Source organism: Taudactylus pleione, unplaced genomic scaffold (genome assembly GCF_031769625.1).
Source record: "Taudactylus pleione unplaced genomic scaffold, aTauple2 ptg000201l, whole genome shotgun sequence".
In the NCBI taxonomy this organism is placed as follows: Eukaryota; Metazoa; Chordata; class Amphibia; order Anura; family Myobatrachidae; genus Taudactylus; species Taudactylus pleione.
This window is the reverse complement of record NW_028284603.1, coordinates 18,750,547-18,776,553: the sequence shown is the minus strand read 5'-3', so window position 1 is coordinate 18,776,553 and position 26,007 is coordinate 18,750,547. Positions and strand designations below refer to the sequence as shown.

General features: G+C 42.7%; 2 protein-coding genes across 2 annotated transcripts in view; one reads left to right on the top strand and one right to left on the bottom strand.

Annotated features, from left to right (window-relative positions):
* Window positions 1-3,539, top strand: part of DYNC2LI1 (dynein cytoplasmic 2 light intermediate chain 1) — a 67,948-nt gene extending 64,409 nt beyond the window's left edge. Inside the window, exon 13 of the mRNA XM_088477521.1 lies at window positions 3,360-3,539. Within this exon, the coding sequence (XP_088333647.1) occupies window positions 3,360-3,431 (72 nt within the window). The 3' untranslated portion in view covers window positions 3,432-3,539. The remainder of the gene's footprint in view (window positions 1-3,359) is intronic.
* A 10,230-nt stretch (window positions 3,540-13,769) lies between these two features.
* ABCG5 (ATP binding cassette subfamily G member 5) overlaps window positions 13,770-26,007 on the bottom strand; it is a 59,081-nt gene continuing 46,843 nt past the window's right edge. The window contains exon 13 of the mRNA XM_088477520.1: window positions 13,770-13,963. Within this exon, the coding sequence (XP_088333646.1) occupies window positions 13,770-13,963 (194 nt within the window). The remainder of the gene's footprint in view (window positions 13,964-26,007) is intronic.

Sequence of the window (26,007 nt, the reverse complement as noted above, 5' to 3'; positions counted from 1 at the left end):
CCCAGAGGGTCCAGGGTTTCTATTCCAATCTCTTTTTGGTGCAGAAACCCAATGGGTCGTATCGTCCGATACTCGACCTCAAAGCTCTAAACAAGTCTTTGCGGGTGCCGAAGTTTCGGATGGAGACCCTGCGGTCCATCATTCTGGCGCTGGAACCTGGGGACTACATGGTGTCGATGGACATACAGGACGCTTACCTGCATGTCCCTATTCTTTTACGTCATCAACAGTTCCTCAGGTTTGCAATCCGCAACGACCACTTTCAGTTCCGGGCGTTGCCTTTTGGCCTGGCGACAGCACCATGTGTTTTCACCAAGGTGATGGCGGCTTTCCTGCGGCTGCAGGGAGTCCGCATGTTGCCATACTTGGACGACCTTCTCTTGGTGGCAGGATCTCCAGAGCTCCTTCTACGCCACTTGGATCTGACCATTGCGGTACTGCAACGGCACGGCTGGTTAATAAACTGGCAGAAGTCCACCCTGATCCCGTCTCAGCGGATTCTGCACCTCGGAGCCTTATTGGACTCCGGACAGCAAAGGATCTTTGTGACGGGGGAAAAGATCTCTGCCTTGCAGTTGGGGGTGCGCAGTTGTGTGCAGAGCCGCCGGGTGTCTCTGCACTCGGCAATGAGGTTACTGGCTTCCATGGTGTCGGTATTCGACATGGTGGAATATGCCCAGTTTCACTCCAGACCTCTGCTGCACCTGATCCTGTCCAAATGGAATGGACTGCCTCAGTCTCTAAAATCTCAGACGATGGTGCTCACTCCGGAGGTTCGCCTGTCCCTAGCCTGGTGGTTGCAGACGACCCATCTCAACAAGGGTCGTCCGTTCTGGGTGGCGAATTGGGTCCTGTTGACAACGGACGCCAGTCTTCGGGGCTGGGGAGCAGTCTCGGGTCCACACTTGTTCCAGGGCAGGTGGACTCAGGCAGAAACAGAGCTTCCAATAAACATTTTGGAGCTCCGCGCGGTGTTCAATGCTCTCCAGCAGGCACATCGGGTTCTCCAAGGTCACCCAGTGCAGGTCCAGTCGGACAACGCTACCACCGTGGCCTACATAAATCGGCAGGGAGGAACCCGAAGTCGGGCGGCTCTCGTAGAGGTGTCCTGAATTCTGGTATGGGCGGAGCGCAATCTCCCGGCCATATCAGCAATATTCATCCCGGGAGTGCTAAACTGGGAGGCGGACTTTATCAGTCGCCAGGACGTTCATCCGGGGGATTGGTCCCTGCACCCGGACGTTTTTCAACTGCTGGTGGACAGGTGGGGTCTTCCAGAGATCGACCTCATGGCGTCCCGGCACAACAACAAGTTGCCGGTGTACGGGTCTCTCACAAGAGACGAAAAGGCGTCTCTGGTGGATGCTCTGTCCGTCCGGTGGATGTTCCGGTTCGCTTATCTGTTTCCTCCGTTTTCCCTTCTTCCGCGAGTAATCCGGAAATTCAAACAGGAAGGAGGGACGCTTCTGTTGATAGCTCCCGCTTGGCCCAGACGGCACTGGTTCTCAGACCTTCAGGGTCTGTCCGTGGACAGTCCTCTGCGGTTGCCGCTACGACCGGACCTTCTGTCACAGGGTCCCTGTCTTCACCCGGACCTGACTCGGCTGTCTTTGACGGCGTGGCTGTTGAGACGGCCATGTTAAGGTCCAGGGGCTGTTCCAGCTCTGTAGTGCGAACCATGCTAAGAGCTCGGAAACCGTCTTCCGCGAGAATATACCATCGTGTGTGGCATACGTTCTTCTAGTGGTGTCGACCGAGAGGTTATCCACCTCGGGAATTTCGTCTGTCTAGAGTTCTAGCCTTCCTACAAGCGGGACTGGACCATGGGCTTCGCCTTGCTTCTTTGAAGGTGCAGGTTTCTGCCCTGTCTGTCTGGTTCCATCGTAGGATTGCTACAATCCCTGATGTGCGCACCTTTATGCAAGGTGTTCTGCGAATTCAGCCGCTTTTTGTTCCACCTGTGGCGCCTTGGGACTTGGCTGTGGTTCTGAGGGCTCTCCAGGGACCGCCGTTTGAACCACTGGGCTCAGTGGATCTTAAATGGCTAACAGCTAAAACTGTCTTCCTTCTGGCCATCGCTTCGGCCAGACGTGTTTCTGATTTAGGGGCTCTTTCTTGTAGACCCCCTTTCTTGATTTTTCATGGGAACAGGGCAGTGCTGCGCACTCGTCCTGAATTTCTTCCCAAAGTCGTTTCCCGGTTTCATATTAACGAAGAAATCGTTGTGCCGGCTTTTAACTCACCTGGTCTTTCAGTGGGTGAGGCCACTTTGGATGTTGTGCGGGCCTTAAGGACTTATGTTGACCGCACTTCTTCATTTAGGAAGTTGGACGCCTTGTTTGTCCTCTATGGCTTCCGTAAAAAGGGTTGGCCTGCTTCAAAACAAACTTTGGCAGCTTGGGTCCATATGGCCATTTCAGAAGCTTATCTTCATGAGGGCCTGCCGGTCCCATCTTCTGTGAGGGTTCATTCCACTAGGTCTGTGGGTCCTTCGTGGGCAGCTCGACGTGGTGCCTCTGCAGTCCAGAACTGCAAGGCTGCCACGTGGTCCTCGGTCCATACATTTGTGAGGTATTACGCGTTTGACACCTTTTCCTCTCAGGATGCTTCCTTCGGGCGGCGGATTCTCCTTTCAGCACAGTAGCGTCCCCACCCTTGAAGGATACTGCTTTGGGACATCCCCAAGGTATCCTGTGGTTACCCTATGGACCCTGAAGTAGAAAATATGAGATATGGTAAGAACTTACCCTTGTTATCTCTATTTCTACGAAGTCCATAGGGTTCCACAGGACTCCCGCCCTGTCGCACCTGTGCTGCAGATGGGCTTTACTCTGGTCACCGGTTTTTCCGTCTCCCTCTGGTGAGAATGTAATTCTTGTGTGTGTCCAGATCTTTTTTCTCTCTCTTCCTTCTCCTCCTCCGGCCTATGGCTTGGTACGTAACTGAGATGCCTTGGCTCATGGGCGGGGTATAGGAGGGGGACCCTAGTGCATCCTGGGAGGCTGAAAACTTAACTCCATGGTGCACGATGCCTGACGTCATCACCTATACCCCCTAAGGTATCCTGTGGAACCCTATGGACTTCGTAGAAATAGAGATAACAAGGGTAAGTTCTTACCATATCTCATATTTTTGTCTGTTTTCCAGTATTTGTGAGCAAATGGACGATTGTCATTTGCTCCCATACATTACCAGATTTTCATTCCAACCAGCCAGATTGGACAGATGTCTGACAGATAATTGTAGAGTGAATAACCAGCATAAGCGAAGTGTTTCTAAGGGACTCGTGTTTATAATATATGTACCGTATGTGTAATATTTATTTTATTCACTAATTTAATGTATATAAAATATTTTAGGAGCTGGAGCAGTACAAAAGGAATGCTGACAAGTCCTGGAAATCAATGGCGCTTGGACCTCTTACACGATGACTATACTGCATTTAAAGTGAGATAAGAAACCATGGTGCTTTTTTTATTTTAAGTATAATTTAATGCTTTGTATGTCTATAATGTATATACAATAAAAAAAACTTTATATACAGAATTGTTGTGTGCTACAAGCCCTTTATAATTGTTTTTAAAATATGTGTGATCGTTTTATTGGCAGCAGTGACATAATAAACTGATATATGAAGTGTAAAGATGAACGGGTTCTGTGTCCTGGAAACCAAACACACCTGAACTTAGGGGGTTATAAGTTGAACCGGGCCCTCACATCAGGTCTTCCGACCAAGTTCAGATCCCAAACCAAGGCAAAACTGCATCTTCCTGGCACCGGATCTTGCGTATTCTGTTTTGCATATAAAAGTCCCTCCCTCGTGATCGGATGCCATTTCACACAGGAGATCGAGGGAGAACAATGTGAACAATGAGTTGCAGCACTGTGAAATGCTGTGCTAAAAAACACCCTGTTAGGTGTTCACTTTCAGGCACTAAAAAACGCTATTAGGAGCACTGTTAAAGGGGCACTGTGTTATTAAAAATAAACAGTAGGAGCACTGAGTAGCATTGTATTGTGTGTTCAGGCACTGTGTTAAAAACAAAAACAGCCATTAGGAGCACTATGTTAAAGGGGTAGTGTTATTAAAAAAATGCCATCTGCCATAGTAGCACTGTGTTGTGTGTTCAGGCACTGTGTTAGTAAAGCCATTAGGAGCACTGTGTTAAACGGGCACTGTGTTGTTGAAAAAAAAAAAAAACACCTCTTATTAGGGTGCCACTGCCATAGGAGCACTGTGCTAAAAAAAAAAAGCCATCAGGGTGCCATTACTAGGAGCGCTGTGAGGCACTGTGGTAAAGAAACAGTGAATAGGAGGGCCCAAGGACAGTTCCATCATGCTTTGCCAACATTGTATCTATTTGACAGCCAGTGTGTATTACTGTACTTTGCTGAGGCATTCATGTTCTTTTGTATCTTGCAATGCCATCCTTCACCAGCTTCTCATCCAGGGGTATAGACCCCATTTCCTACAGATTCTCAGCAGATGCAGACTAGTATCATCAAATCGTATAATTAATAATTCATTATGTAATTTGAGTAGGCTGTTACTCTGCCTTTAATCCTAAAGAATCAATCTTATTGGTATTGTGGATGCTTGTTTTTTTATAGTGCTTAATCACTCAATCAATCTTTTACCTGGCTTCCTCTAATACTACAACCTCCATTTACTTGTGCTGACATTGAGCCTCTGATCTAGTTCTTGATTGATGAAATAATTTCTGTAGCATCATATAGTTTATAATAAACTGCCACCCTGTCTGCCACTGCTGTGCCACTGTTTCCTAGATGTGCTACATCCTTTTTTTAAACTGCCATGTGTTTGTGCAGCTGCTTGGTCGCTGCAACCTTTGGCCACTGTGGGTGAAAAGTAAACTGAAAACAATATTGTGAGCTGTGAGGTGGTCAAAATTGACTGGAATTAATGTTATTGAGGTTAATAATATTTTAGGAACAAAAACAGGCCCAAATTATTTATTTCTGCCGTTTTTATAAAAAAAAAAAAAAATTTAAATCCAGATTCAAAACCAAAACACTTCAGGGTGGTTTTTCTCTAAACCAAAACCCAATGATGAAGTAAAATCAAAATCAAAACATGGGGGTCCGCGTGCATCTCTAGCATGAAGTGCAATGAATGAATCACAAAACATTTCTGCATGCCACCAGAGCATCTATTTCCTCTTACTTATACAGGTACAGTTTGCGGAACATGTGCATGATGGAACCAATAGACTGTGGTCTGCATGAGACACCAGGGTCCTGACGGATTTTGCAAATGCTAATATTTTCACTTTTAATACCTATGCACATTTGGAACAGATTTGCACTTTTAAGAATGATCCTTCATGAGAATATAGCCAATCAATTTGCTAAAAGCAAGTGACATCACTCAGAATGCAGCCTGTCTAGTCACTAAAAGCAAGTGACATCACTCAGAATGCAGCCTATCCAGTCACTAAAAGCTGGTGACATCACTAAGCCTTTCAATTCACCAAAAACCAATGACATCACTGAGAATGCAGCCTATCCATTTACTAGGAGCCAGTGACATCACTGAGAATGCATTCTATCAATTCATCAAGAGCCGGTGACATCACTGAAATGCAGCTTATCAATTAACTAATAACCAGTGACATCAGTGAGACAATTTAGTGAGACACACATTAAATCATTAGCATTGCCTAATCTTAATAAATTCCATACTATTACAGTAGCTATGGGTGTGTGAATGAGACCACACAGACATCCATGCGTCTCTGAGTGGGACTGCATTAATTTGTAATTATGCAAATATGCCCTTGTTGTACTCGGCTTGTGTTTGCACGCCCATTTCCTCTGTTGCTCCTCCACAAGCTTGAGACGCAAGTACCAAATTTGCATATAGACCTGGGACTGCCTTTTTTTGTTTGTTTGTATGCACAGTATAAATTTGCATATTTCACCCAAAGCTAATAGCATACGTCCACATCAGCGTGAACCCCGATGTGTTACATATTTTTATCCTTTACACATCATTGTACAATCAGTTTTGAAGCAGTCAAACCTATCCTGCTGCCATTACTGCTTTTTTTTTTTATTATTTGTTTATTGAGCAGTGAAAAAACTGTTACACAATGTACATCATATTTTTCAAGAATTAAGTACAATAAAACATTCAAAGAAAAAACTATTAGTAAACAAATATAAAATTACTGCTTCTTATTTTTCAATTTAGAACAAATATATATTGTAAATGGCACAAAATGTATCAAAAATATACAAAACCAGATACCGAAAAAAAAAATTATATCAATCTGGATACATAAGAGTAGCAAAAATTACATATATTACATTAAATTATCAATATAATATATTGGAGCATAAAGTCTATAATGTGCAAATTATTATACCTAGCAGTTCACAATGCACAATAATTATTGTAATCCTGAGTCGCTAAGAGGGTCTTATTAGGAAGAGAGAGTGATATAAAAATAACATAAAATATGGTAAATAAAAAGGAACTGGGTAGTCCCGATGACGAGATAGACAAGAAAAGAGAGCGCACAAGGTGTCTTAACGAGTGACATACCGAGGTATACGGGATAAAATCCTAGGTGATCTGTCTTAGCAGGAACTACTCCGTGAGTTCAAATACTTTCCAAATATTTTGAGTTTGAATAGTTAAACACTGTATATAGGGTTCCCATTTGCATGAGAAAGCCAAAACCCCTTTTTCAACATTAAGGATAGCCATGCGACGTTCACAGTAAAGGACCTCTATTACTGCCGTTTTCCATTCATTCAACTTGGGTGCTGATTTTAAGATCCAATATTTGAGGATTAGTTGTTTGACCATAACCTGCTGCCATTACTATGTTACCAAAATATCAAATTGTTTTTGGAAAAAAAATGTGCTGTTCTTGGATCTTGTTCTTCTGTAGCTGTCAGTTGATTCCACAATAAGGAGTGTCATTAAAATAGCTATAGGATAATTAGGAAAATAATGTTATTATGATCATGATTATTTGCAAAAAATGAAGTTATTTTAGGTAACATGGCTTCCAGCAAGTCACTGTAAGTAAACAAGGAGTTTAACGCAATTTGATGTATTCTTCAGAGACCTGTTTTTTATCAACTGACTTTGTTTGTTCAGAGATGCCGGGTGTCACAGTTGGCCAGTCAATCATATGTGTATTGCTCACCCAACAGATGCTAAAAGATTGGTAATTTCTTTAACTAGAAAGGACCATATTTGGGGTCCTGCCAAGTATGTTATGTTTCCTTATAGTATTATTAACCTAGTTCCAGCATATTTACAATTGGGAACACAGTAATATAGTGGTCGCCAAACTTAATTAGGGTGTGAGCTACTGGAGATAAATGAAACATCCTGAGCTACTAAAATTGTAGAAAAAAAAATATCTGTAGTGTGTCCATGTTAACTGGTATAGCAACTTACATTGTAATACTGCAGGCTTTTATTCTGGAGAAATGCCTTGCCTTATCAAGTTAATTAAATAGGCAGTGCTGGGCAGGTGTCACTCGCAGTGTCAGTCATGTATTTTGTCGCTCCGCCGTGGCGTCAATGCTATGGGTGGAGCTATAGGGAAGCGTGTCAGGTGATTGCCGTAGCAGCTATGGCAATCACCTCACGCGCTTTCTCATGGCTCCACCCATGACGTTGACTCCACAGTGATGCGCGCATCAGAGGCCTCATCACTTCCTCATAGTTGACTCCGAGCTACCAAAATTATGACCGAGAGGTACTGATAGCTCACGAGCTACAGGTTGGCGACCGCTGCAGTGTTACAACAAGACTGGTTATTGACAGACAGAGAGGTAAGAGGGCACTGTTCGCAAGCTTACAATCTATACTAAACATAATACTGTACATCAAAACACTATTTCCATTATTCATGCATAAAATTATCGAAAATTGTTATCAGTAGAATCAGCCACATGAAATAATCTCATCAATATATAACAGATAAAAATTAATCTATAGACATTATGATCTCCCCAAGCAATAAATATGATGTAGTCAATTTTCCTATGCATATGTGTGGAAAATCATACCATGATTAGTAGTATGTCATATCCCTGCTATGTTCCAGGTAGGAGTTGTAATATTTATAGAAATCATTACCAGGGGTAAATTCCTAGCTATTATCTTCTAGACGGTGCAAGTTAAATGTTAAGTAGAATCTAATTGGTTGCTATGGGCAACATCTCCACTTCTAAAAACTCACTTTAGTAAATTTACCCCCTAGAATAATTTTTAACAAAGGGCAGTTAAACAGATAAGCATACATTATTTAAAAACTTGCCAGTTCAGGGTGCTACTGTTAAATTGTTCATGCCTTCTAGGCTTCCACATTTGGCATAGTTTCTGTGTTTTTATTTTTTTTATTTTTTTAAATCTGTTTTGCAATTCTAATCCTGAATTTTAATTTGATGTCGTCATTTTTAATTCAATAAACATTGACATATTAAAATTCATTTAATAAAGTTCTATCTTTGTGCACTTCAATAATTCATCTAGATAGATGTGTTGATCTCCAGCGATGGACTAGAGACACCAAAAAAGATACGATGGATGTATGTATGATATACCCAAAAATATGTGCAAGCTTTAAATTAATTGAGGGTCCTAATTTCAGGGTAATTCTAATAAAGTATATTTGAAAATATAAGATCCACTAATTGCTCATTTTCATGAAATAAATAATACAGAGATCATCCAATAGCTCTGCATCATAAAGTCCGCCACCACTCACACCCCGTGTGCTGGTACGCCCTCCAACTCCCATACATATATTGCTTTTTGGGAGTTACTAGTCCAGCGTAGAATAATCTATTTTACTGTATTCCTTGGAACTATCTGGGAAGTTCCTATTCTTCTGAGCTGCAGGACACACACTCCTTTAAACTTTTGATACGCACTGTAGAGGCTCCAGTCAGAAACTGCTCAATAATTCACCTGTCAAGTTAAGCTTACTGTTATTTTTTTATAATGCCATGTGTATGCAGAGAATTGTATACTTTTGAGTAGAGATGTGCGAAGACCCCATGTCCTGGTTTTGTCAAAACCAACCTCAAGTGCTTTGCTTCAGTTTTGGTTTTAGCTTTCTTTAAAAATTTATAAAAATAGCCAAAATGTATTAATTTGGTGGCTGTAGTCAGCATTCTGGCGTGCGGGATGCCGACGGTCAGAAAACCGGCGCCGAATTCAAGACAGGTCGGGATCCTGGCACCAGTAGTCCGACTGCCGGCGATCCCGAAGGTATGTATCGGGGTGTTAGGGTTAGGCATTAGGGAAGGGTTAGACACCGGGGAGGGAGTGTTAGGATTAGGGTGCTGGGAGGGGCAGGTTAGGTTTAGGCACTAGGGGGGAGGTTGGGTTTAGGCCCCGGGGAGGGGGTGTTAGGTTTAGGTACTGGGGGGGGAGGTTAAGGTTAGGCACCGGGAAGATAGGGGTTAGGGTAGGGCTTAGATATATACTTACTGCTGTTCTCTATGGGTGTCGGGATTCTGGCTGTCATGATGCCACTGTCGGTATTCTGACCAGCGGCATCCTGACAGCCGGGATTTCATACCCAACCCTTAATTTGGACCTTTTTTTTTGTTCCTTTAGTATTATTAACATCAATATTATTTATTTCCAGTCAATTTTGAACATCTCACAGCACCTGAAAGCACGAGGACGGGACTTAAATGCAATCCAAAACATGCGAGATCCGGTTTTAAATCCGAATTGCGAGAAGACCCGTCTTAGGACTCTGTTCTACTCGGAACCCCTAAGTGATTTCAAACTATGGCTCGATCCCACTTGGGTTCGGGTGTGTTCGTATTTCAGTAAACCGAACCCGCACATCTCTACTTTATTGTAACTAGGTTGTGGTTCCATTTTGGGATCTGTCAGGGAATATCTGAAGACCTTCTAACAGTGGGCCTGATTCAGCTTGGATCGCAAGTGTTTGGACGCACACACCTGGTCATTGTTTGCATTTTGCGCATGCGTAAGCACCGCAAGTGTTGAACTGGCCGATGAGATCACAAAAGGGAACGCAGTGGATCCGCAGCGCCGTCAAGAAAGGATTGACAGGAAGTGCCGTTAGGAGGTGGAGAGAGGGGGGTGGTTGGGGGAACACAGGCGTGCCTGTGCATTTGAATGCCGTTACAGGGGCCTGCATAATTAAGCCCCTGCGACTGCATACGCAGCCAGTGGTCTAGATGGCGACAGGAAGTTTTGCAGTTTGTGAGTCAGGTCAAGCTCAACCACAACTGTGCGTATGGGTCCGATGTTCCCGATGTTTTTGCTGACTTGTGGATGTATGTAATGGGAGGTGGGTGGCTTTATAAGCTGGTGGGCGTCTTTATGTTATGCGGCGGTCACATTGCGATCGCATTCATTTGCATAATTTCGCAGAGAGCAGACTTGCGATCCAAACTGAATCAGGCCCAGTGTCAGCTCGTGATCTGAATACTAAGTGTGGCAGACCTTTTGTGTTTAAAAAGTTACTGTGAGAGATCATTTTTGGGTGGTTTAGGCATTTTTTTAGGTAGACCAGGTGGTTTTGAATGCAATTTGATAGACGTGCTTGTATTTAACTAAATAAAATCTATGCGGTGCTTGGCTGATCAATGCATCTAAGATGAAGATCATGTACAATAACTATGGGTATGGAAATGTCAGAACTGATATCAAAAGAAATAATATATAAACATAAATAAATTAATTAAAATAATTAAAAATTATTAAAAAATGTGTCTAGGACCGGCAGTGTCTGAATATACAGTGGACTCAATATATAACATGAAATAAGGGTGTTTATAGCTCTTTTTGTGAAAATACGCGTGTTAGTCCAGGTCTCCCGTAACTGACAATGGGGCTGTGTCCAGAGCACCGGCTGGTGTACTCACCCTACCTTTCCCTAGCGGCGGTATGAGCTGATGGTTGCTGGAGTCTTGCAGCAGTCAGAACAGGCTCAGTCTGCTGTGTAAATGGCCCGTCTGACTTCCGCTTTCACTCGTCCAGACTGTGGGCTTGATTCAGACCCACTCGCGAGCGCTGAGCACTCGCAAGCGGGTCGATGGTGGCCCTGCATGCGCACGATGGAGCCGGCTCCGTCGTGCAAATGCGAGACCCGGATAGCGACGGACAAACCGTCGCTCCAGGTCTCGTACCAAAGGGGGCGTGCTGTCGATGTTGAGTGACAGCACGCCCCCTTTGGTGGGTGTGCCGGGGGCGTGGCTGCCCAGACGGAAGCGTTCCCATGGGAACGCCTACCGTCTGGGGCCGGCCCCACTGACATCACAAGTGATGTCAGTGGGAGTGCTTTCGGCTCTGTTTGAGCCGACAGCACTCCAGAGCTTGCGGCAACGAGACCCTACCACAAGGGTCTCGTCGCAAACCCGATGGTCGCGATGTTCGTGACCATCGCGACCATCTTCCTGGCCGCTCGCTATAGCTGTGGGTGGTTACCCACAGCTATGCGAGCGGCCAGGAGGCCGCTCTAAAAAACAAGAGGGCTGGCCCTGATTCGGAGCGAGCGCAGAGAGCCGCTGTTAATGTTGACCAGGTGGTTTTGTTTTAGTTAACCTTATTGCGCTCAATGTCACCTAGCTCTGATAGTGACAAATAATGCTCTAACTGATTGTAACAATCAAATTCTAACTATTCATTCTACTACTTGAGAAAATGAAAGGAAATGTCTATTTGCTACGGCAGACTTCCCCTTGCTGTTACCTGTACATGAATTTTTGTAAATGTCCACTAATGTGTTTAGCTAATTTCTCTCCACAGAGAGAGTTTATTGAGGCAGTGGGAGTCCAGTATCAGTGTGAAGTGACCTTTTTATCCTTCCACCTTGTGCATTTTTGAGTGAACTCAAAATTCTTTAAGTGTTCTGCTGGCATATTGTCATTTTACTGCTGGTTGTGCATCTACAGTATGTGTGCAATACACAGACACATTTGTGCAAAAAAAAAAAAAAAAAAGTGCTTTAGTAAATTACCCTTTGGCTCTGAAATGGTGATTTAAACTCCATTACATTCCAGAATCAAGTTACCAAATTTTGATGTGACATATTTCAAAAACTTTAAATAGTTACTTTTTTTTTTACTAAAAATTCTGTTGACAAAAAAAAAAAAAGTATCTTCTGAAAGGTGGTGTTCTCTTTAATCATAGTATACAAGCATTTTGGTCAACAATATGTGCATATTGAATTAAGCATATTAGCAAACATCTGATATTTTTAGATGATATATTAATGTATATAAATAAGAACTATATAAGATTTCTAGGTTCCTTCCCTTCATTTTAAATGTTTTTCAATTTACCAGTATATTTGTTTAGATTTTTCTTAGACTTGCTAAATAATTGTTAAACACAGTACAGTATGATAATTAAATACAGCTCGAAATGCACATTTTTGCACTAATCATATGACTAAATGATACACAAACGAACCAAAATAATACAATTAGATTACGGAAACATAATCAGACTCTGTATACTTGCGCCAATTACTCTGCATTGCTGAGAGTGCTTATTTGCTTAGTTTGTTCAGTCATAGGGTTATATTTACTAAAGTGCAGGTTTTTAGAAGTGGAGATGGTCCCCATAGCGACCAATCAGATTCTAGCTATTATTTTCTAGAAGGTGCTAGATAAATGTTAGTAAAATCTGATTATGCTATGGGCAACATCTCAACTTTAGTAAATATATCCCATAGTGTCTGCAATACAAACATCTTGCAAACTACATTATTTGTATGGAACGTGGATAATAAAGTCACATGACATGTGGCAGCTCTGTAGCCTTTCTCCTATGTAAAGAACTGTTGTGTACAAATGACAGGTTCCATCTTGCATCCGCTACAGTAGCTCTGCTTTTTGTTTTTGGAAATTCATAACTTCTTATTGTCCCACAATTCCTACTTGGACCACAACAAAATAAACTAACTTGCAAAGTGCACCTGTCACATGCTCACAGTAGAGGCAGCCATTTGGGGGAGATAATGGGAGAGGGGGTCTCGGCCATTATATATTAGAACACAGACTAGTTTACTATGCTCCTCTGTTTCCAAAAATATTGGTCATGTCTCCAGAACACTGACTGTGAGTTGACTCAGTGATGTCTCGGGTTCTTAGTGATGTGATAGGTTGCAATCTCATTTATTTACAGCCTACAAAATGGCCGTCTACACTGTTTGCAGATAAGAGCTCTTTAAAGAAAGCAAAAAGATCAGGCTCAAGATTTTTTATGGAAATCCACTAGAGTGTGCATTAAGACTCTAAAGGTGCCCATACATGGGGACGATTTGTATCCGATCCGATTCGCATACGATTACCTTGAAAATTCTTCCCTGTACGATTTGTATTTAGAAAATGTACGATTGTACAAATGACCATACGATCCGATGTATTAAGATGTGTCACATCGTACTGATCTGTCGAAAATCCTTCTTCAAAACCATTTGATCTGTGATGACGATACACGACTGCGGGGACGTGCATCGTAGTCGTCTAGAAAATGCAATTTTTTACACGATTGGTCGTTACAATCAGTCAAAAACGGCCATATCGTGTGAAAATTTGCCCCGTGTATGGGGGACCTTTACAATACTATAAGTCTCAAATTAATATACTCTTGTGAATTCTGGTTGATGAAGTGCATTACAGAGTAGATTAAACTATTCAAGTTTCTTGCTAATTAGAAGTCATCTCAGCATGATAAATTTCATTGCCAACAGTTCCACTGCCGGGAATGGGCGTTATCCTCTTTCCTATCTGCGCATCAAAATGTCTCTTATTTTAAAGCTTATTAAACAACCAATGATCATTACGGGGACAAAGGCGTAGAGCATAAGAAAGTCAAATGTGATTCTTGTTGTTGCTCCAGGATACGTGCTGTCAATGAAATCGTTGCCTTTAGTGAACGGACATAGTGCATTTGCTCCAGATGAGTTTCTCGCGTCACCTGTGGAATCAAAATGTCACATTAAATTGAGCAGCTGACATTTTATATAAAAGCAGTTGATAAACAATGAGCACGCCTTTTGTATGCAATCTTTAGCTTCATGATATTTTAACTACTGTCATTTTTCACACTTTTGTTTTTGAAAGTATTATTCATATGCACGTTATCGAAGTTAGAATGGAAATAGGGTATAATTGTTTGTCAGCTCTAGAAATTATGGTGGCATTATGACTGTTATGCAGAATAAACTATAATAATGCTACACACCAGTGTTATATAGCATAGTTCGCAAGGTTGAAAGAGTACAAAAGTTTATTAAGATAACCAGTTGTTACAAAGACTGCTGTAGCTGCTACAGTCCCATTGATGGGAGGCAGGGCCAGATTAACAATGGGGCGGATGGAGCTACAGCTCCAGGCCTCCACATAAAAATAGGCCCATCATCATGACAGCATGATGTTGATGGGCCGTCTGCTGTCCACAAGGTCAGCCATAAATCATAAGTAGTAAAATTGTATTTCTAGTTACCTCACAAAATTAAACTTTTTTTTTTACATATGTAGGAAGACATTGGGGCTGATAGTGTAGGGTGTGTACACTCCCATATGGCACTGGCCACACCTACACAGTAATGGTCACACCTCCTCTGCTTCTCATAATAGGCCCTTGATCATTTTCAGCTCCGGGCCCATGTGGCCCTCAATCCGGCCCTGATGGGAGGAACAACAAAGCGCCCGCCAGGCACCTTCCAATTTTGCCTAATGTGGAAATAAAGAAATCCTCTCTTAAGGTGCCTAACCATTAGGCGACCTGAAAGACTGAATGTCTTGCATTCAGTCCTTTCAGTGCAGGATCCCGACCTCCTATTTCGGGGATCAATGTGTCAAAATTTTTAGCATTGGTTATCTGTATTTATGAATCATTAGTCCGGGTTTATTATGAGTAACAAGATATATCCTATAAAATTATAATCATGTCTCTAGCAGCGTTTGTTTGCAAAGGGTTGTATATTTAAAGGTCTCAATCTACAAGCATATTATCCGTAGTACCAATTTAAGATCTTTGCATATAAAACTACAGAACGAGACCTACGCTTTGTATCAATGTTATAATTATGGTTTAACAGCAACAAATATTATGTTAGCTTACTCACCTTCTTTTTCTTTTTACTCTATTAACTGATGACAATCTCATTCAGAGTAACTCTCTCATTAAGGGTCCAATGCATTAAGTAAGACCCTTAACAGCAGAAGCGAAATAGTGAGTAACATTGCGGTTACACTGTTGTTTCTAGGGGTTTAACTGCCACTGGATGATCTCTCACCCCTCATTGATGGCTTTTGCTAAGTGAGGGGAAGTAGAATTATAGGTGGATTAATCTTCACCCTGACCGTCCTGTTACTTCATCTTAAATTGAGACACATGCTATACAGACTGGTGTGATTTCAAATAGTGCTATAGAGCTATAATGTGACTACTATGCTGCTTTAGATGTTCGCCGATTGTTTTATGACAAAATAATGTCTTTGAATTATGTGATTATGATTTACCCTTGAGGTATCGATTCTCACTTACCACCCACTATACTAAATGCTGATTTAAAGGGGTCGACCTATGAGATTGGTGGAATATCCTGATTAGTATACATCTATAGACCTTCTTACTATATTGTGGGTGGATCTATGTTATATGTCTTGTCTATTGTCCTTTGTCATAGATATATTATTTTGGATCTATTAAAGGTTATGTTTTAACTATTTCATATATACAAAGAGTGCTCACAAAATAGTTTCTTTTTCTTCTTTTTTTTTCTCCTATCTCGGGGAACCTGACGAGCGTCGCCAGGTTGAACAGCATGTTCCATAGATATTCGGGGTCGGCAAGGTCCCAGCGTGCACGCGCATCGCTGGTCCTTGCCGGCTATCCATTACACGACTTTGTGAACAATGCGTTCTAAAAGTCGTGTAATGGATAGGCCCCTTTAACCTTTTTATATGGCATCTGACTTGTTCCCAATTATACGTTCTTCTAAGTAATAGCTGGAGATATAGGACCTGGTTCTGAGTCAGACGCAAAGCTCGCGGAAGTCAGCAGCAGCCTGATTTACAACCTTATGCTAATGCAAAAATCCATCCACCTCTGCGAGTATCTATGCTGCTTCATATGCACTCAAGAGATGCAATTGTACCATGCATCTGCACAATAACCACCCAGTAGCCAACGAGAAGCGCCCACTTCACAAAGGTCAAGTCCAGTCGAGATCCAACTTGCACGGCGCTCCTTGCTGGTACTTGTGCAATGCATGTGCAGACAATGTTTGTTATTTTCAAGGCATGCGCAGTCTGCAGAAAAACGTGAGACATGGCCACTATTACACTTGAGGTCGACTCAGAATCAGACCCATAATGTCTTATAAAAAAATATAATAATGTTTTTTGAAACAGGCATAAAATCCCTGTTTAAATGTATATAATGTTTTAGCCATTATCAAAACCCCAATTCTAGATACAATGAATAACCCCTTCTGTACTGCTGTTGACCGTTTTTCCCTGCCAGTCGCAGTGGATGTTCCCTTGTCACCGATACGATCTTGGCTATAAAATGGTCATTAGACAGAATTTCTATTGATTATGGAGGTATTTAAACATAAAAAACAAGGCACAAGAGACTTCCGCTTCAGGTGCCTAATGAAGATAGCCGCGTGAGCCCGGAGCTCCGCTGCAAGCCCGGCTTCTCCAATTATCACAGTCCTCCCCGGACCTCTATGACACCCCACTCTTATCTGCCTGGGTGCCCAATGTCCTCCTCCCATCCTCCAATGGACAGGATTTTAACCTCTCCCATGCCTACTAAAGTGCAGAGGCTGAAAGTTGAGCCAACTCCAGCTCTCCAGTATGGTCGCGGCTGCAGATAACGCAGATGACACCGCAGACCCTGCAGAGCTGCCACCTCCTGCTGGTCCCAGCACCCTGTCACCGCTGTCAGATTCCTCTGTTACTGGCACACCAGGTACTCCTCTTCCTCTTACTTATGAGGAGGTAGTTAGAGCCATAAAATAAACCATTGAGCCTATGTTTGCTTCTCAAGCAGCTTCCCTCACCCAAGCAGTCACTGACTTAAAGGGACAGATACACCAGATTTCTTCCAGAGTACAGTCTGCAGAGCAAAGAGTAGGAGATATGTTTCAAGTTGTTACTTCATTTAGATCCCACACAACTAAACTCCAGAAGTCTCAACATCAAATCTGGTCTAAAGCAGATGATTTAGAAAATTGCTCTCGCAGAAACAACTTTCTACTGGGTCTCCCTCAGACTGTAAAAGGGACTCAAGTATATCAATTTATTAATACCGTGTTGCCGGAGCTTTTACACATTTCAGATGGTTGCACAGATATGGTGGTAGAGAGGGCACATCGATTGGGTTCTCAACGGTCTGGTGATTCTTTAAATTCTCATCCGCGAGTTATGATCTTCCATTGTTTGAATTTCCTCCATAAGATAGCTATGTGGACAGCTTCCAGAAAAAATTGTGATCTCCGCTGGAATGATTCCCTACTTTTCCTGTTTACGGACTATTCTCCTGAAGTTATTAGAGCACATAAGGAATTTGCCCCAGTATGTTCCGCCTCGTTAAGGATAAATGAAAGTTTACTCTATTGTTCCCGGAAAGATTACGTCTATATGAGGGGGACTCATTTAAAGATTTCACAAATACCCCAGATATTGCTGCATACTTGGATGAGGAAGCTTTGGAATAAGATGGCTTTGCTGGCGTTTGCTCTTCACCTCCGGATTGAAGGACACTTTTTATTCTCTGGTCATTCCTATCATACATTCATGATTCACTGAGAGAACTTCTTATTCCCTCAGGAGTATCCGTGAGATATTTTGTTTGTCCTTATGTCTCTACCCATTGTTTTGTTTATCTATTGATGATTACAATTCTGGGCTGCAGTTATTTTGGTTTCTGTCCTTTTGGGTTTACATTGTATTGCCTGATGTGCTAGGAAACTTTCTGCGCTCAACTTTCTAATTACATTTATGTAATCTTTGTATTACTATCTAAACGAAGTCAATTATAATCTGTACTGAGCGGGCTACTTTTCGCTAGCCATCTGGAGCTCTGCTCTAATATGTTTGTTTTGTTGAACCCCTCCCCTCCCCTCACATTTAACAGCTGCAGAGACGTTGAAACTCAATATACTCAATAAAACTGTAATAGCGGCCTCTCCCTTTAATTCAAACGCTCGACGGGTGGTTATTCTTGCATGGAAACAATTACAAATTATAACTAATTCTGTGATTGCTGATCCCTCTGGGCGGTATGTGATTGCAGACGTCTCTTTTCAGAATGTTCGTTATGTACTCTGTAATATTTACGCTCCCAATGTCTATTATAGACCATTTTTTAATCATCTACTTTCTAAATTAAGGCCTTTCGCCTCCTGTCAATTGGTTATTGGTTGTGATTTTAATTTTTGTTCCTCCGGTTTTATGGACAGAAATACCCCGGCTCCAGCTGGCAGCTCACTTCTAAATGGGGTGTGTCCTGGTTTTCCAAACAATTACATTCTATTGATGTTTGGAGAGCTAGACACCCTATTGACATGGAATATGTCTCTCGGCTGCATTCGGGACTCTGTCTAGAATAGACTATGTTCTTCTTTCTGATGTATTATTCCCTAGGGTGATAGACTATAATATTGAACCTATCTGATTATTAGACCATGCACTGGTCAGGGTTACACTTGCTGCCTTGATGGACAGTGGCTCTTTTAGACAATGGAGCTTCCCTTCACATTTGACTAATTCCCTTAAATTTCGTAGTAAAGTGGAAACCTATTGGCAAGAGATTAAGCATAATAATCCCCAACATGAACTCGACGATGCCCCTGATTTTTTGGCAATCCGACAAGTCGGTTATTCAAGGTAAAATTAGGTCCAATACTTCTCATACAAGGAAGAAAGTACTGCTCGGCCCAGCAAACTCTAACTAATTTTAATTATTTAAGCTTACCCCTTCTCCTGCCAATAACTTGTCTTACCCATTGGCTAAGCAATATTTCGATGACATGTTATCAGAGTTTGGGGACAGGTACTCTTCGGAAAGGGAATATTGCTTTCATAAACTGGGTAACCACATCGGAAAATTACTCTGTAATCAGCCGCGTAGCTCCAAACCCCCTGGTTTAATCTCATCATAAAAAAATTTAAATGGGTCTCGCACTACTTCTAGCGCACAAACTACCGAGGTTCCTCGTGTTTTTTATAAATCTGTTTACCCTCAGCCTCCCTTTGATGCTGCAGCCAAGTCTCTCTTTTGGCAACATATATCTATGCCTACTTTAGCTACTTCTATGGTGGATTCCCTTCATGCCCCTATAGTGATAGAAGAACTCTGAACTGCTATTAAAAGTTTGAAGCCGTCAAAGGCTTAAGGCCCTGATGGCTTCACAGATGATTTTTATAGAATTCTTTCTCCTAAAATTGAAGACTCTCTATTAGGTGTGATTAACTCAATTTTAGAAAAACGCTCTATCCCCCAATACTTTAATTTGGCTTTAATTAGGGCCCTCCCTAAACTTGGTAGGAACCCAAGACTCCCCGGTACCTATCACCCCATATCCTTATTAAGCGTCGACTATAAATTATTGACTAAAAAAAAAAAAAGCACTTTTCACTGATGATATGCCTCTTTTTGTATCTAACCCTGTAGTGTCCATACCAGTCATTTTGGTTTCCCATTTTTAATCTTTCTTGGGTTTTAAGATTAATTATGAAAATTAGAGATCCTTCCCTTATCCGGTTCTGGTGCCCCCCTTCTCTCTACTGCATTTCCCCAATTTAAAGTATTGAGCTCTTCTTTAAAATATTTGGGAGTACTTATACCCCCAATCTCGATAATATTTATAAGGTTAAATTCTCTCCTTTGTTATCCAATATTGCTAGGAAGCATGATGACTGGTAAAATCTGCCTTTGTCTTTGTTGGGTCGAGCGTCCGCTCTGAAGAGTATTATTTTCCCCAAATTATCATATCTCATTTATATGTTACCTATACGCATGTCTAACAAAGATGTGTTGCAAAATTTTTATGGTCGGGCAAAAGAGCTCGCATCTCCATGGTAAAGTTCTGTCTTCAATGAGCTAAGGGTGGGTTTGCAGTCCCTGATATATGTTCTTTCACTCATGTGGTATTTTTTATATATATATATATATATATATATATATCAGATTGGTTGTTATCCCGCTCATGTTATACTAATATACCGCTTAAGGAAGCTTTAGTTCATCTTTTCTCATTAGGAGCTCTCCTCCATACCCCTCTAAAATCCCTTCCATCCTCCGTTAATTTCAATACTCTATTTGGAGATACCTATCTGTCATGGTTGCAGATTGATAAGAAATTCTCTAGAGACCCTATATCTTCAAAATATGTCCCTATTTGTTGAGATCCTTGTTTACACACCTGCTATGTCTAATGTGTATTTTTCTGGTTGGAAGGAGGGGTATTCTGGCTGTGAAGGATGTTTTTGACCCTGGAGGAATTCTCTCATTCCAGCAGCTCCAAGAAATTTACCAGTTACCCAACAGTCAATTTGTTATGTATCTACAGATTCTAAATTTTATCCAATCATTGTCGACCACAGTCTCTTTATCCTCAGAGGATGACCCACTACAAGCTTTATTAACTTTGGTTTCATCATTTTGAATAAGCATTTGTTGGCTACATATTCCCGCTGGAATTTAGATCTTCCAGGTATGTTTTCTACGGTTGCAAATTTATACCATATGGACATGCCATTAAAATACCTTCCCTTAGATCAGGTCCGGATTAACAATGGGGCGGGTGGAGCTGCAGCTCCAGGCCCCCCCATGTCAATAGGCCCACAGGATTGCTGGAGAGTGGTGCAAGTAAGATGGTACGGGCCGACAGCCATACCACCTTAATTATTGTACACTCAGGTGCCTGCCAGTGCCGCCCGCTGGACGGGTGTCACTGACTGTCAGTAAATACATGCTGGCGCATCGTCTAGCTAGTACACACACTAGTTGTCGGCAGTCTCATGCGACTGATCCACGCCCCCGCAGCACAGCGCCCACCCTGGATCAGATTCCTGACTAAGTTCCCACTCTGTCTCCTCCCCATTCTCTATGGCCGCCGGGACCATGCAACATCTAGGCAGCAGTGTGGATGTCAGGTGATGATGTCATGGCGCTGCCATCAATGCCGTCTGACAACGCTGCAGTGTAGCTGTACCTGGAGGAGCGGCAGCACAAAGGAGCACAAGAGTGCAGGGGAAGACAGGTAACTTTTCCATGGACAGCACAAGACAAATGGTAGAGAACAATGCAATGCAGAGCTGAGAGGACAATGCACAACGGGACAAAGGGGAGAGGACAATACAAGACAGGGGTAGAACATTGCAAGACACAGGGTAAGGGGTGGTTATAATACAAGATATAAAGGGCATAGGGGGAATAGGGTTGCCACCCAACCTGAATTATACATAGCCTTGACATATTGTGGCAGGTGGCTGGAGAGACACAGAGGGAGCTGGAAATACCGTCTGGAGAGACTCAAGGGGCAGGAGGCTGGAGAGAAACAGGAGCCTCTAGAGGGGGCAGGAGGCTGAAGGGGATACAGGGGGAATGAGTTTGGTTGAACCTCTACCATATGATATTGGACCATATGATCTCCTACATAAATAGTGTATACCAACTGAAGACAGTCTGCTCAGGGAGGATCAATTTCTAAGGAGGTTCCCTGTGGCAGAGAAAACACAAAATAGGTAAGAAATATTTTAATTTAGTACAAACAAATACAGTATAGAGCATAGCTTCCCAAACTCTGCCATTACAGTGGAGGTTTTTAAGAATATCCATGCTTGAGAACAGGTTACTTAATTAGTACCTCAGTCAATTTAAATTTAATCATCTGGATTCAAGAATGGATATCCTTAAAACCTGGACTGTAATGGAGTTTGGGAAACTCTGGTATAGTCTGTTTACTCATTCCCGGGCTTTTTGAAGGGTCTTGGCGGGGGCCCGGTTCAGTTGCTAAGGGGGACATTGTCTCCTTTAGCACCCCCAAACATAAATCAGGACATACGTTTTGGGAGACAGACAGCACAATACAGGACATACATATGGGGAGACAGCACAATGCAGGACATACAGATGGGGAGACAGCACAATGCAGGACATACAAATGGGGAGACAGCACAATGTAGGACATACAGATGTGGCAGGTTGGACAGTACAATGCAGACCATACATATGGGGGGGGGGCAGACAGCACGATGTAGGAGGGATAAAATCACAATGCAGTACATATAGAGGAAGGCAAAAGGCAAAGTACAGAATACACAGATGAGTTTAGTACAACAAAATCAAGGTATAGGGGTGATACCAATACAGTACATGCAGACAGACATTCTTCTCATACTAGGGTCATGTCAACAAGGTGTGCTTCCCTTTGTTCATTGATAGACTCTCATTCAACTATGGATATAAGTGCTAGCTATGCTCTCCACAGTTCTAGCCACACCCCCCATACAGACTGCACCCCCATAGCACTGGTCATGGTACCATATCACCACTCACCCTCTCCAAATCATACCCTTGTGGCGACACACAATATTTCATACATTTCAGCTCTAGGCCATTGTAAACCTTAATCTGGCACTGTCTCAGCTTCATTATAAGAAGTGCACAAAGCATATATCTCCCAGGGTCAACGCATGCATATGGTACCTGATGTATCTGGACATTGTCCGAAATTTAGAGCTCATAAAGCTTTATTTTCTCATAATTTTTGGGATTGCTATATGATATGATGATTCTGGAATAAGATACTTTTATTCCTTAATACAACTTTTTCACTCAATCTACATTTAGATCCCTTAGCTCTTTTATGCGCAAATTTCAGTAATTGCCACTCATTATTATCTTATAAACATTTAATAACCTTTACTACTATAGTGGTTACCATCGCTAAAAAAGTTATCTTAATTAACTGGATTTCAAAATCAGCCCCTCTTCTAGGGATAATAAAGTCAGTGCTTACCAAGACAATGTATTTTTAGCAGCAGTCTACTTTGATTGATGTTGTAAAGGGGGTATGCAGTCGGGAAGCCGGCGGACGTAATTCCGACAGCCGGCTTCCCGACTGCTTTATCCCGGCGAGGGTTAAATGACAGGCATCTAAATCTAGACGCCGCCCCACATCCTGATCGAAGTGATGCCGGGCGCCGCTGCGGTCAGCCGAGGGGGGGAGGGTTAGGTTTAGGGCTCCCGGAGGGGACTTAGGGTTAGGAACCCCCTCGGGAGGTTAGGGTTAGGCTAGGGGAAGGGAGGGGTTAGGGTTAGGCACCCCCGGGGGGGGACTTGGGGTTAGGCATCCCCCGGGGGACTTAGGTATAGGCGGCGGGGAAGGCGGGGTTAGTCACCCCTAAGGAGGGTTAGGGGGGGAGGTTAGGTTAGTTAATACTTACCTTGGGACGATCTGGATTTTCAGCCATGTCGGCCAGCCGCTGTCGAGATTTGAACTTGTGTCCGGCGGTAATTCATACAGATTCCGTAAAGGGTGCTCCTCGTTTTTATAGGAAATTGGGGCCATATACTGAGTCCTTAGACCAACCTACACAAACAAGTGTTGCAACTTTTCGTACATACCGAATGGTTTCTACTTGGTAACCTCTATAATTCTGAGTAACTCATTTGGAATTTTATCTCACTGCAAGGATTCTGACAACGCTTTTACCTCCACTAGCACCTTTCTCCTCCCTCTCCCTCCTTTCCTTTATTTATTGTCAATGTATATTGTATATTAAATTTGTCATTGCTCCATGTTAATATATATTTTGGGCATACTTTTTTTATTTTGATAACTATATTTGTTTGTTTGATATTGTTGCTAAATGTATTGCTTATTTTGAAATATTCTGTATCAATGTTCTGCCCTGATGGTTTTGCTCAGTATCTAGCTATTCAGTTTTACTGTGTGAGCAATGCATTCTATTGTTTATTCGCTATTGATAATTTCAATAAACAGATGTTTCGAAAAAAATCAAGGCAGAAAGTCCCCCAATTTATTTGATTCCTATGCAAGATGCATGTCTCTTTCCTGGCCCATTGCAGAGTGCTGGAGTAATTTGCGTCTCTTGTTTTTTTTGTCTAGATAAGGGGTGGCCAACCAGCCAGAGGCAAAGAGCCAAAAAATATCTGTAGTCAAGGTAAAGAGCCGATAGCATGCATGCGCCGAAGGCTGTCACAAGGCCACTCTCCATGTTTGTGCACACGCCTTTGGTATGACATTTACAGGAGCATGACCTTGTGTCACCCCTCTCGGTTTTAGTCACGCTGGGGGCGAGCCCAGGACATTTAAAATACACAATTTATATAATCTTCCCAATATAATTTTTTCACTGTTGAAGTGAAAGAAAAAGCCAGCGCAATATAGAAAACAATGAAAAAGCCACGTTCACATAAAATAAACAGAAACAAACCAGATCTACAGAAAATATACTGAAACAAGTCAGATCCACATACATTTTAAAAACCACATCCACATAAAATACATATTAAAATCCAGAACCACATAAAACAAATTGAGAAAGCCTGATGCACATCAAATATGTTTTAAAAATGAAATCCACATAAAATACACTGAAAAAAAGCCAGAGCCACATAGAATATGTTTTAAAACCACATCCACATAAAATACATTTTGAAATCCAGAACCACATAAAATAAATTGAAAAAGCAAGATTCATATAATACACACTTCAGCTCCTGCATGTGTCACTCCAGGCCCCTCCCTTGTCATTCCAGCCCATATTCATGTGTCATTGCAGCCCCTCGTGTCACTCCTGCCACCCCTCCCACCCCCCGAGTTATCTCAACAGACCCACTGTGCCCCATAAGCATGAAAGCAGGCATCATCCCCCCAGCTCTGACTCTCCCCCCCCCCTCCCCTCTGGCTCTCAGGCAGTAGTGCCCATTATGCTGTGCCCCCTGTAGTTGTGCCTCTTATGCAGGGCCCCCTGTAGTTGTGCCCCTTATGCAGTATCCCCATGTACTTGTGCCCCTTATGCAATGCCCCCAGTAGTTGTGGCCCTTATGCAATGCCCCCTGTAGCTGTGCCCATTATGCAATGCTCCCAGTAGTTGTGCCCCTTCTGCAATGTCCCCTGCTCATTTAGCAATTCCCCAAGTAGTTGTGGCCTTTATGCAATGCCCCCAGTAGTTGTGCCCCTTCTGCAATGTTCCCTGTAGTTGTGCCCATTAAGCAATACCCCCAGTAGTTGTGGCCCTTATGAAATGCCCCCTGTAGCTGTGCCATTATGCAATGCCCCAGTAGTTGTGCCCCTTCTGCATTGCCCCCTGTAGTTGTGCCCATTAAGCAATATCCCCAGTGCTGTGCCCATTATGCAATGCTTCCAGTAGTTGTGCCCCTTCTGCAATGCACCTTGTAGTCGTGCCCCCTAAAGTAGTGCCCCCAGTACTAGCTCCCCCTCACTGTCCACACCCCTGTGAAGAAACTTACTTGTCTTCATGCTGGCACCACTCCACGACATCAGGGCCCCCGAGTCCCGCTGCCCCTTCCGCTGGATCTAACTGGATCCAGCAGGTGCATGGGCTCCTCACACTGAACTGCACACTCCATCACTGTGAACGCTGTCCTCTGAAGCGATCAGAGGCGTCTTTAGCCTCTGGTCGCTTCAGAATCCAGCGTTCACAGTTCTAGCGGGGGTCTGCCAAGCCGCGAGCCACATCGGAAAAACTGCATGCGGCTTGAGAGCCGCGGGTTGGCCACACCTGGTCTAGATTAACCCCTCCCTTACACACACCTGTGACTGGCCAATAATATTGATTATGAGTAGCTTCCATCACTGTTCAGATATTTTACATGCTAAGTAACTGTAAAGGCGGAAGGGCAACTTTCTCATTATCTTACCATTCTTTTATCTTTGTGGCAAAATACTATTCGTTTTTTTTGTTTTGTTTTTTTCCATTTATGTACTTGAAAAACTTTTTTTTTTT